This window comes from Monodon monoceros, unplaced genomic scaffold (assembly GCF_005190385.1).
Source record: "Monodon monoceros isolate NGI ecotype Baffin Bay Population unplaced genomic scaffold, NGI_Narwhal_1 Super_Scaffold_20, whole genome shotgun sequence".
NCBI lineage: Eukaryota > Metazoa > Chordata > Mammalia > Artiodactyla > Monodontidae > Monodon > Monodon monoceros.
In genome coordinates this window covers 7,147,148-7,158,800 of record NW_021703777.1, presented here as the reverse complement: position 1 = coordinate 7,158,800, position 11,653 = coordinate 7,147,148, and the positions used below count along the sequence as shown (strand labels likewise).

Below are 11,653 nucleotides of genomic sequence, written 5' to 3'. Positions count from 1 at the left end.
AAAGCTTTAGTTTTGCAAGATGAAAATCTTGTTAAGAGAGGAAAGGGTGATAGGAAATCCACAGGGTCAGCCATGAAAGAGGCAGGGTATAGAATTTATGTAACAATAATAAATTGAAAAGGGGAAGGGGGATATTCAGCGCTCCCTGCGGATTAAACATGGCTCCCCCTGGTTGCCAGCTGGGGAGGATATTGATTGAGGCATCGTGTTGGAGGAGGTAAGAGGGACTTGAAGTGAGGGGATAGGGCCTAGGGAGACCACAGGGAGAGGGGCAGAGTCATCTCTCAGAAGCAGCTACCCTGTGGCCATGCTAATACCCAAAGACCAGCCACCCCTGGGGTGTGGCCTGAGCTGGGAGGCCAGTCAGCATCCCATTGCTTGGTGAGGGCCTACATGTCACCATGAATCATCTCACATAAGTAGCCCTCTCTCATGCTAAACCCATCTGAACTCTCCGCGTGGTCAATGTTCTTTAAATGGTCTAGGACACTCATAAGTCTCCCAAACCTTGGTATCTGGAAGAGGCACATGGAAGAGCAGCTCTCTGACAACCTTGCGTGGTCTCCATGTGGGCAAGAACTGACTGCAGTCCAACCCAAGTCTTAGCAAAGTGCCCTGTGGCTGGCCAAATCTAAGATTTGATGATTCTATGATGTATTGTGATAGTTTGTGACAATGTCACAAATAAAGAGTAAAGATTACCTATATTGCTGAATAAATAGTATTTATCACACTGTTCCCAAGGCTTCCATCTCATGAAAAGCTTTTGCTTACAAGGAAGCATTAGGACAAGAAAAAAAAATGATCTATGAGTTCTCAAAAGACAATTTTTATGACCAGGTAATTCTATTACAATCAGATGCACCTAAATGTTAAGATGGAGAAAGGAAGGGACTGGAGAGGAGAGAGGTGATGATCTGAGTAGCTCGTAATGGGTCGGACTCTAAACAGCAACCCACTGAGTATACTCCACATGTAGGAGGTGAGGGAACAAAGACTAGGGAAGGAAATTCATTTACTCTCGATAACACCATCATTCAAGCCCACCTAACTCCAGGGCTCGTGCATTTTGCACAATACCAATCTACCTATATAGAAAGGTATACCAAAATACCTGAAAAATATCAGAGGATCCTTGCTTTGAAAATATTCTTTAGGGCTCAAGTCATAAAAAAACATAGTTGGTTCTAAGAAAATTGTGATAGAGGACGTCTCGTTTTTTCAGCAATGCCTTATCATTAGAGATTTCCTGCCCACTCATGGCTCAACATCCATTCCTGATGAATATGCACTAATGAATATAGCATTCCTAATGAATATACGCTAATGGTCAAGAGAACAGATCCTAAAGCTAGGCTGCTGCTTTGACGTTGTGACCTGGTGCAAGATGCTCGACCTCTTTGTACCTCAGCCCCTTTGTCAGTAACACGGGCGATAACAATAAAACCTACCTGACAGAGTTTTGTGAGGGTTAAATGAGTTAGCAATAAATTACATTGTTGGAATAATTGGGAAAATTTGAATATGGACTGTGTATTAGAAAATATTATCATATCTAGGTTGAATTCCTTGAGAATGAGAATAAGAATGGTATGGCAGCCATGTCGGAGAATTCCTTGTTCTAATACTAAATACTGAAGTGTTTAGGGGTGAACATTGTGATACCATGATGTCTGCAATCACTCTTTAATGGTTTGGCAAAGAAGCATATATATATGAAGAGAGGCACACAGAAATAGAAAGAGATAAATATGGCAAAATGTTAACCATTGGTGAATTTAGGTGCTCATGTACTAGCCTTCCAACTTTTCTGAAGGCTTCGCATTTTTCAAAATAAAGAGTAAGGAGATGATGGGTTGATGTTTGTGTGTACATATAAGAGTTTTCTACCCCATCCCACTGCTGTGCCACCTAGAACCAAATCAATAGGAGTAGGGCTGCCAGATGTAACACAGGACAGTCAATTAAACTTGAATTTCAGATAATGAATCATTTATTTAATATAAATATGTCCCAAATATTTCACAAATGCCAAATATTGCATAGAGCATACCTATACTAAAAAGTTACTCATTGTTTATCTGAAATTCAAATTTAACTAGGCATCCTACATTTTTATTTGTCAAATCTGGCAACTCTAATAAAAGCTGTTTATCTCCCTGATATATATGGCTGAGTCCGCCCACAAGCATTTCAAAATCTTAGTTATGTTGATTTATCCATGAAAAAGATGTCTATTGTCCTTCTTAGTTTTAAACCATAGAGGAAATAAGCTTTCATACTTCAGCTGAATCGTCATCCCACTGGTCTCACTTTTTTTCATTCTGAATCTCTCATTTTTCTTCTTAATTATAACACATTTGAAGGATTGCATTTTTATTTGTGATAAAACCCATAGATAGAATATACATACAGGTCACATCAAAATACATGAGGATGATAATTAAACCTAATATACAGTGATGGATAGGTAGTGTGATTAGAGAACTACACATTTATTGTATACAGTGTTACTGATGTCAATGAATCTCTTCTAAGAAGCACCGCTCGAACAAAGGGTATGTTTTAGCCATTAGCGCAAACACGTTAAAAACACTATTTATAGAACTACAACCTCAAAATATGCAGTCACACACGATCTCATGCATTGGTTAACCACTTTGGAACGGCAGCACCGTTCCACATTATAATATGCACATTTGTTATATTGCACCTTCCTGAGTTGAACTTTGAAAACGGTAACCACACAAAGTGCCGGAACGGATGAATTCATCCCAGTCTGGGCCTTCACTGGTGGTAGTAGTAATCTTGACCGTCATAGCCGTCGGGCCTTCACTGGTGGTAGTAGTAATCTTGACCGTCATAGCCGTCGGACCTTCACTGGTGGTAGTAGTAATCTTGACCGTCATAGCCGTCGGGCCTTCACTGGTGGTAATAGTAATCTTGACCGTCATAGCCGTCGTAGCTCCGCCCTTTATAGTAGCTGTACTCACCCTCATAGGCTCGGTAATTGTCCCCACGAGGTTCTCCATTTTCATTTTCGTAGATTTCATATCCATTGTCGTACTCATTGGTGCCTGTTTGTTCATACTCCCCCTCATATCCAGGGGTGGTAGTTTCCCCAGATGGTGGTGGGGTAGTTCCGTAGGTCTCCTGGGGTGGAGCTGTAGGTTCAAATCCACCATTCAGAGAGGTAGTTGCCTTAGAGCCACCATCGTCCTGGCCTCCAGCCACTGTGGTTCCTTCTGCATTGGCTTCGGTGACACCTTCTTCGCCTTCTTCCTCTCCATTGTCCCCACCGCTGCTGCCGTGGCCATTGTCTATCTCTGTGCTGTTGGCGCTAGTGCCATTTACGCCCTGCTCATTATCATCCACTTCTGCTTCATTTTCATTTTCTTCCCCTCCTTCTTCATCACTTTCCTCCTCTTTTGTAGCCTTCTTTCCTATATCCCCAGCCTATAAGGGAAAGTTTGAAGGAATCCAAATTTAGGTGTGAAAAACATAAAACTTAAGGCCATTATTTCATCCAACATAGGCTGTACTGACAGCCTTGTCCTACATGTAATTCTTAACTGAAGCCAATTTAAGTTACCAAAGAATTGGTGGGTTTTTAAAAATTCAGAATTGGTACCTTTGTCATTGGGTTTTGAGGGAGAAAAAAGGTACCTGATAAAATAAGTCTCTGTGGGAGATGCTTTCTATAGCTTTGCTACTCACTTTCTCTGTCTTGGAATCCTCTTCCCAGAAATGAATGCTATGGCATCTCTCAGGACCTTTTATCCATTGCTAAGATGCTTCTCCTTAGTCTTCTGTGATAATATTGAAAGTCAGTATAAGAACATGGAAAGAGAACTTCCATGGGAAAAACCTTTCCTTATTTGTAAACAGGGACATTGTACCTGCTCTTACTTTTTCATTGAGTTAATGAAGATAATATAAAATACTGTGTGAAGAGTGTCAGGATAACCTCAGACTTCAGTAAAGCAATGAGAGCAGATTGAACATCTTGGAGGAATTGTTACCTGCGTGGGAAGCTGGATGGCAGCTAGACCTATATACCCTGTTCCAGGTGCGGTCTCCTCTCCATAACCAAGTGTGGTGATGGAAAGGGTGGTGTTGTCAGCCTCTGACTCTTCGTCTTCATTTCCATCAGAATCTTCATTCTCTTCATTGTTTTCTTCTTCATTTGAAGTCTCCTGGGGTAAGTGTCCAGAGCAAGAAAATTTATTTAAGCTGGAAGATAACTCAAGATTTGTTGTAGTCATGAACCATTATTGGAAAGAACGTCCTCCATATCCCTCAGCCAGCTTGTCACCCAGTGTTGACAATTCTGCTTCCTCTTATGCCATTTGTACCTCTCACTTCTCAGAACTCAATTCAAAGTTTTCTCATACTATTTACCTCACTGTAGTGTGTTTTAGATATTTATGTATTCCGTTTAATCAATTCAAAAATATTTGTGTAATAATTTCAGCATATCTGACTATATGGCATCATACAATACATAGCTTAGGCTCTGAAAGTCTTGTTAATAGCTGCTATGACATGACAGTTCATTAATTATTGTATTTACTGACAAATAAGCTGAGAACTTTATACCTATTTTTAAATTCCTTAGAGCAGTCTTTTAAGGTAGGGTTGTAACTCACACCCTTTAGAAAAGGAAAGTGAGCTCAGAAAACTTAAATAACGTGTTTAAAGTCTCATAGTCAGTGATGAAACTGTATCTTTCTAATTAAAAAAAAACAAACAAACCTGGGCCCTTTCTGTGCACCATGACGTTTTTGATGACAAGGAGGACTTATGTGAATTGTCCACACTATACCTACGATATTTTTTCAGAAAAGAATTCCTTATAGAAGCCCCTCTCTTCAAACAAGTTGGTTGCATGTCATATTTACTATCAAAAAGAAGTGAATGTATTTCATTTACTTTCAGGAGTATTTAAAGAAAAAGAGACATATTAAATTCAAAATCCATCTGCCAGTATATAAGCCAGTTTTGAGATGTGTGCAGTATTCAAAAGATGTCAGGCATTTGACACACAATTTTTCTGTGCAAAGAAGAAATCAAACACTCCAAGAAATCCTTAGCGATATATTATGTTATTGCAGGAGGATGTTTTTTAAAAATTACTACTCCTCAATGAATGTTATTATCATCTTTAACATTTTACTATTTTGCCTTTTCTCCGTGTTGTTAGGCAATTGTTTGTTGATTGAGGTAACCTCTCAAAGTAATTCATAGCTAATATTGAAAGTCAGGAATTCATACACAGAATTTATTTACTTTAAATGAGTACTGGAAAACGGAATTTATTTCAATGTGTTTTTCAAGAGATTGTGGCGGTCACATGCAAAAGAATATATGCTGCATGATTCCATACATGTATGTATATGTGTGTGTGTGTGTGTATATATATATATGGAACACAAAAAGAGCCAGAAACAATCTATCTGTTAGGAGTCAGCATAGCAGTTGCCTTTGGTAGTGGTTGATTAACAGATGGAATGGAGCACAAAACGTGTGCTGCTTTTTTCTGTGGGTGCTGGTTACCCTTAAGTGCTCAATTTCTGAAATTTCAGTCATCTATAAACTTATGATAATTGTGTTATGTACATTATATTTCAATAAAAGTTTTATAAATGTGAGACTGAATAATTTAGGAGAGGGGAAAAAAAATGTATGCTCGCCAAATAGAAAATATGCCTAAGCACCTTCTCATGGGAATACAATTCCTGGAGACTCTGTATTTAATCTGAATTGCCAGTGAAATTTTCAGGAAGAGACGGGGACAAAAGAGGTTCTAAACTCTCTTCAGGATGGGAGACTCCCAGGTTTCTTCATCCAGTTTTCCACTATCACTTTGAATGAATGGTCTTTGGAGCATTTATTCCTCTGAAGTTTCAAAACCAAACCACCAAATATTGACTGGGCACTATGTATGTATAAGAAACTGGGCTGGGCGGTGTGAAGAGATGCAAAAGAGGGTACAGCACTGTTGACCCTCAAAGCGAGGATTGTTACCTATGGCCTCTAGTCTCCCGGGTCATGGGGAGTTTGCAGATAAGTTCTGGGAGGACCAGAAATGTTCAGAGATTGTTGGTAAAATATCGAGTACGTGAGATTTCATCAGAGTTCTAAAGGAACCTTAATGTTTCTCCATCCCAACCACCATCGTAACAAATGAAGAACCACTGTCAAAAGATATGCAGTCTAACTGGGAAATCTAGCTGGTAAGGCAATTTTACAGTCTCTGTACAGCAAGCAGCTGTGGTTAAATGGATTACCCTAGCTTAGTTCTTGTGTAAGATTGCTATGTGGAACTCCAGGCAAAATTTTGTGGGATTTAGTAGGTGGCATTTTTCCTGGTACTGGCTTGACATTCTTGTAAGGTACCCCTTTAAAAGCTATTAGGATAAATTGTGGTACTAAAAAAGTTACTTTTATGGTTAAAAAAAAATCAGACTAATTATGCGTCACTTTTAAAGTTCCCACACCATTTTGTTTTCAAGAGAGCAGACGTTTATCCATTTTGAGCAGACATTTTGATCCATTTTAGACTGTCATTGTCCCTTCATAAATAGCATCTAAGAATACCTGAATCTGGAAGGTTCCCAAACCAGTGGATAGCTATAATTGACTACCCAGGAAAATGTACCTAATTACTATGTTTCTATGGGCAAGAATGTCAGTTATAAACATGTTAGCACAATTTCCAAGTTATATAGATGAATTTTAGCCATGAGCTATACTAATTTGTAGTACTATATAGGAAGGTATTTATACATCTTGAGCATTTGCATTTCTATGAAAACATGAATTTTATTAGTAGGCAAAAAGACATATAAAATTCCAATCAGAAAGAACAGCCCTGCTTTGTGAGTCAAGAAAGGCAGGCGAGTCACAATGACAGTGTAGAGGATATGAGATTAGCTTTCTTATACTACCCACTGATTAAACTGAATTTTTAAAGTTTAGTCATTAAAACAAGTATTGCACTAAGTTTAGGATTATTGTATATTTGTCTTTTACCATCGTGCTCTATCCACCTAAATGTAAACAATACTTTCTTTCCTCCTCTCCGAGTTTACATTTCTTCCACTTAAAATGGAGATACTTTTGTATTCATATACAACTTACACGTAACTTTATCCCCAAACTGTAATAGTGTTTTAAGCGGGTCATTTTATTTAATCCTCATTTAAATAATATTCTCCTTGTCCAAAATAGAAGGCTGTGGGCAGTTGGTAACCTGGCAATGTCTATTTGCTGAGCGTAGACTACAGGAGACTAGTTTTCTATTTGTTTTTTGTGCTGCCTGGTTCGCTATGAAAAAACCTGCAGAAATTCCTTACCTTTTCTTCCTCCTCTTCTGAGCTCTCACCATTTCCATTTTCTTCAGATAAGTCACTACTGCTCTAAAAAAAAATGTATACATGAATTCATAGACATATGAATATATAAGTACATACATATTTATTTACTTAGAACAGTTCTCATGCTACTGTGAGAAAGATATGAGGAGATTGGACATCTGCAAAACAAGGTTAGAGAGAAAGGGGCATTTTACAGTGATCGAGATATGCATTGAAATGTTCCATTTTTAACCTCAAAAGCATTGACAGTGTGTTGAAATATTTTGTACGTAAAAACGAGAGCAATGAATGGCAGAATGGCTTAGCTCTGAGGGAATGAGAATTATCTGGTCCAGTTGTTTTTATTTTACAAAGAAGGAATCTAAGCCCACACGGTTGTGAATTCTCCAACCAGTTCAAGGCAAGTCTTGAGCTAAAACATCGATCTCATTGTTTTATTTTCTTTATAAAGTATGAATGAAATGATAACTAGGCTTTTTACAAAATATAAGTTGTTACTGGATGATTTTCATAAATAATGAGCTCTCTTGGTGAATTTAACTTAGAATTTGACTTGAAATTAAATTTGCATATAATTTTTAGTACCTTTTAATCTAATTAAAGCTAATGCCTAAAATGAAGAGTGTGTGTGTGTGTGTGTGTGTGTGTGTGTGTGTAAAGTTATGTAAGAGAAAAATTCATTTACTCATTTAGGAAATTTATGAGTACCATTCCTCTAAAAAGCTCAATATTGAATGAGAATAAATTAAACCAAGGAGTCTGCATATAAAAATAAAATTATAAGTTAATGAGCTTTGCTACTTTGTAAAAGGAAAGGTATATCTAAACATCTGTTATCTGAGCCTTTAAGACAGTGGAGGAGATTTTTCCTCTTTCTCCCAATGTTAATCCAAATTGAACTTTCCTTCTTTCTTCTGCAACCACTCCTTAATGACACTAAGCATATGAGTAGATACCTAACTTAAGATTCTGTCATTTTCTGCTCTGCAAATTTATCTTTGATTCTGGTGACTCAGTTAAGTACTGTCGGTCTTAGAAAACATAGCTGCGGAAGAACCTTAGGGTTAGAGATCAACATGAGGGAATATTCATGTCCCAACCCCGCTCAGGGCTCTCCCTGTTGGGCTCATTCTTCAGATGGCCAAGCCATCCACCCAAGGAAAGGAATGCTTGTCTCCTTGAGCCAAGAATAATCTTGGGTGGAAAAGAGAATAATTAGACCTGCTCTTCCACTGCTATGACCTTAATGGCTGTGCCTCCCCTAGCCCAGAGGTGAATAAAGCATTAGATTCTATTGGAACTATTTCTGTTTGTTAGTTAAATTATACATAGAGGACAGCATACTTTGTCTCAATGGGAATGTTTTAGTCATTTTACAAGCTTTCCTTACCTCTAGCTTTCATCTTACTCCAACCATTTCACTCTTCAATTAGTATCTGCAGTGAGGTCAGTTTTAAAACTGCATGAAATGCCTTGAAGACTTAGCATTTCTTATTTTCCTTTCTTTCATTTACACCTTATTACCAACTTGTCAATAAGTCCTATTGATTCTTCTGGAAGTCTTTCATATACTCCTTCCAACTTCTATCCCTACTGCATTTATTCAGTTCCAAAATATATATTCCAGGCATTGTACTGAGAATGAAGGTCGTAGCAAGAGAGGAAGTTGGAAGTATGGGCAGTTCCCCATGTCAAGTACTGTGATAACTGAGATGAGTCTGATAAAAGAAATTTAAGATAAAGTCCCTGCTGTCTAAGAGTTCACACACGAACCAAATATCATTTTAATCATAAAAAAATTTCCTCAGTTAAAAATGCTTAGGGTGTTAAGCTTATTTATACTTACATTTCTGTAGCCAAGCAGATAAGCTACAATAGACTGACAGCCTTGCAATCAACATAAGTTATTTCATGCAAGTTGGTATTTTAGAAAAGATTATATATAAACACAGATCAGTTTGAATAAAACACGAACTTCAAAGCCAGTGCAGCTTAATGCATTTGGGGGTGATAGCCTGGGCACTAAATACTTAACAGACTTAAGGAAATAAATAATAAGGAGCTATGGAAACATATAAGTAGACATGTAAGGAGAAAAATCTTGGAAGTCAAACTTTGTAAAGTGGGATGATAGATCATCAATACTAGATCAGACTGTTGGATCAGGAGATATATTTTATTGGATTATATTTTGAAAACAGCTGTCTTATTTACAAATTCTACATTGGTTGAGATAAATCTATCTGCATATAATCTGTAGAAATTTTGTATATTAAAGATCTGCTTTAAAATCTGTGAACTTTGGGTCTATCAGTAAGGCAAAATATTTACCTCTCCTATTATCTTTTCACTACAGACATTTGAATTGGGCCACACGTAGATATCTATAAAAATTTTTAGGTGGGAATACCTCCAAGTATATGATATTTTAGAAAAGTTGAAGAGGTAGTCCGAAACGTAAATGTATTATCATTTCCATTTAAGTTTAAGAAAGACAGCAAAGTTTCAAATGAGCAATGTTTATTTATGGGCAAACCAAAGAATGGAAGGCAATTCTGAAAACCCACAACTCTTGTATCATTGGTGCTCATATTTCTGTGGCCATACACATTCCCCATAATTATTATGGTACTAGAAATACTTTAAGATGATCATTTCCTACCATTGTATGAGTTGGAAGTGGGTTAGTCCAACATATGGCAGGATACTATGCCAAGCCACTGTGCTAAGGCATCGTTTTCAGCGGCCTTACTGCTTTTAGTGTCTCAGGAGACGGGGGTCAGATGTTGCATAATTGGTGCCCTGAGCCCAGACTGTATAGTAATAAAAATAGCACAATTCTGGTTTGTTGTCTATTTAAAATCAGCACCACACCCTCAAGTTTTCAGAACCCTCTTCACAGGTAACTCAGTAAAAACAGAAATTCTTATTTTTAGTGTTCAGTTATTTTTTGTTTGTTTGTTTACAGATTTTAAGGATGTTTTGTTTTTCTCATGAGGTTTTTAGTTTGCTTCATGAATTTCTCTCTTTCCTCTGCATTCTTGAGCTACACTTTCCATTAAAGTTATGCTCCAATATGCTGTATTGTTCTAGTGAACTACACAGGTCAAAGGTTAAGAAACTCTTCAGCAAACCAGTGGTTATCAGGAATTTTTTTAATGCTCTTTGTTGTTTATGAAGTCAATTTTTTTCCCCTAAATTAAAAGCGTCTCAATTATTGGCTATAAAACAGTTATATGACTGTATAATATGGCAATTAGTGGCCTTATCACTGACTTAAATGTCAACAGCTGATAAAATTGTCCACTTTCCTCAGTGAATTAGACAAAACACCTGAACGCAATGTTCTGCAGTGTGTGCTTTCATTGTGTCACTCTAGACTGGGCCCAAATGAGTTTACTCTCTATGTGTGTGGCTCTGCTTTACAAGAAAACCTTAGGAATAAATTTTATTTTATTATATTAAAAACAAACTGTTTGTAGTCAGTGGTCTTTCTGGCTGAATTTCAGGGAGAGTTGAATTTAGGTGTTTTACAGTTAAATTTGATTCCCTTTCAATTGTAATGGGTGAGAAGGAAAATTAAGTTGTACACTTACCTGAACCGGAAATCGTTTTAGAGGAGGATAAAAGTAGGCATGCTTGTAAAGGTAATATCGGGGCCTGTACTTATAGACCTGCATGAACACAATAAATGGTACATTCATGTTTCATGTGCAGTAAGTCTAGAGGGAGTGTAGTCAAGCCAAGGAAGTATATGCTAAGGTGAATTACCCCATTTTCTTCAGAATCTTCTAATTTGCCTCTTCGATGCAAATTTTTCATCTGTTTAAAAGAGCATTTAATTGTTACATATTCTCTCAATACAAAAAGACAGAAATGGAAATAACTATAGGTTCTGAATAAAGAACTTACTGAGAGAGCACAGGCCATTCCCAAAATGCTGAGCAAAACTAAAGCCGTCTTCATTTTGCTTCTGGAATGAATGAAGTGGTAAAGTTAATGAGTAAAACTAAGAATGTACCCTTTTTTGCTCATACTAGGCGATGTATTTAATTGTTTTCATTTTTGTCCAATTAGAGTTTTGACTAGGACCAAATTTCTGCTTTTGTTCTCAAATTGTTCCTTCTGTGTAAGTGGTAGAAGACTGACTTTATCCATCTATTTGAACAATCATGAGTTCCATATTTGGTTTTAACCTGTCTGCTCTGATTTGTCAGTGGAAGACCATTTCATCACTGCCACAGGCTTGCATGTTCAGTGTACTTCATGTTGGG

The 11,653-nt window shown here is 37.3% G+C and overlaps 1 protein-coding gene across 1 annotated transcript; it reads right to left on the bottom strand.

The window, feature by feature from the left end:
* Positions 1-2,922: 2,922 nt before the first annotated feature.
* On the bottom strand, positions 2,923-11,345 carry IBSP (integrin binding sialoprotein). The gene is made up of 6 exons (XM_029235991.1): positions 11,292-11,345; positions 11,151-11,201; positions 10,976-11,053; positions 7,359-7,421; positions 4,023-4,196; positions 2,923-3,456 (listed from the first exon to the last, which is right to left on the bottom strand). Exons 1-6 carry the CDS (start codon positions 11,343-11,345, stop codon positions 2,923-2,925), a joined length of 954 nt encoding a protein of 317 aa, XP_029091824.1.
* Positions 11,346-11,653: the final 308 nt, after the last annotated feature.

Bases quoted from the DNA above. Each gene is read 5' to 3' on its own strand.
- IBSP (XM_029235991.1), bottom strand. From the start codon at position 11,345: ATGAAGACGGCTTTAGTTTTGCTCAGCATTTTGGGAATGGCCTGTGCT. The intron at 11,054-11,150 runs GTAATTCACCTT...GTGTTCATGCAG, and splicing joins AAGATTCTGAAGAAAATGGG to GTCTATAAGTACAGGCCCCG. The intron at 7,422-10,975 runs GTAAGTGTACAA...ATTTTTTTTTAG, and splicing joins TAAAACGATTTCCGGTTCAG to AGCAGTAGTGACTTATCTGA.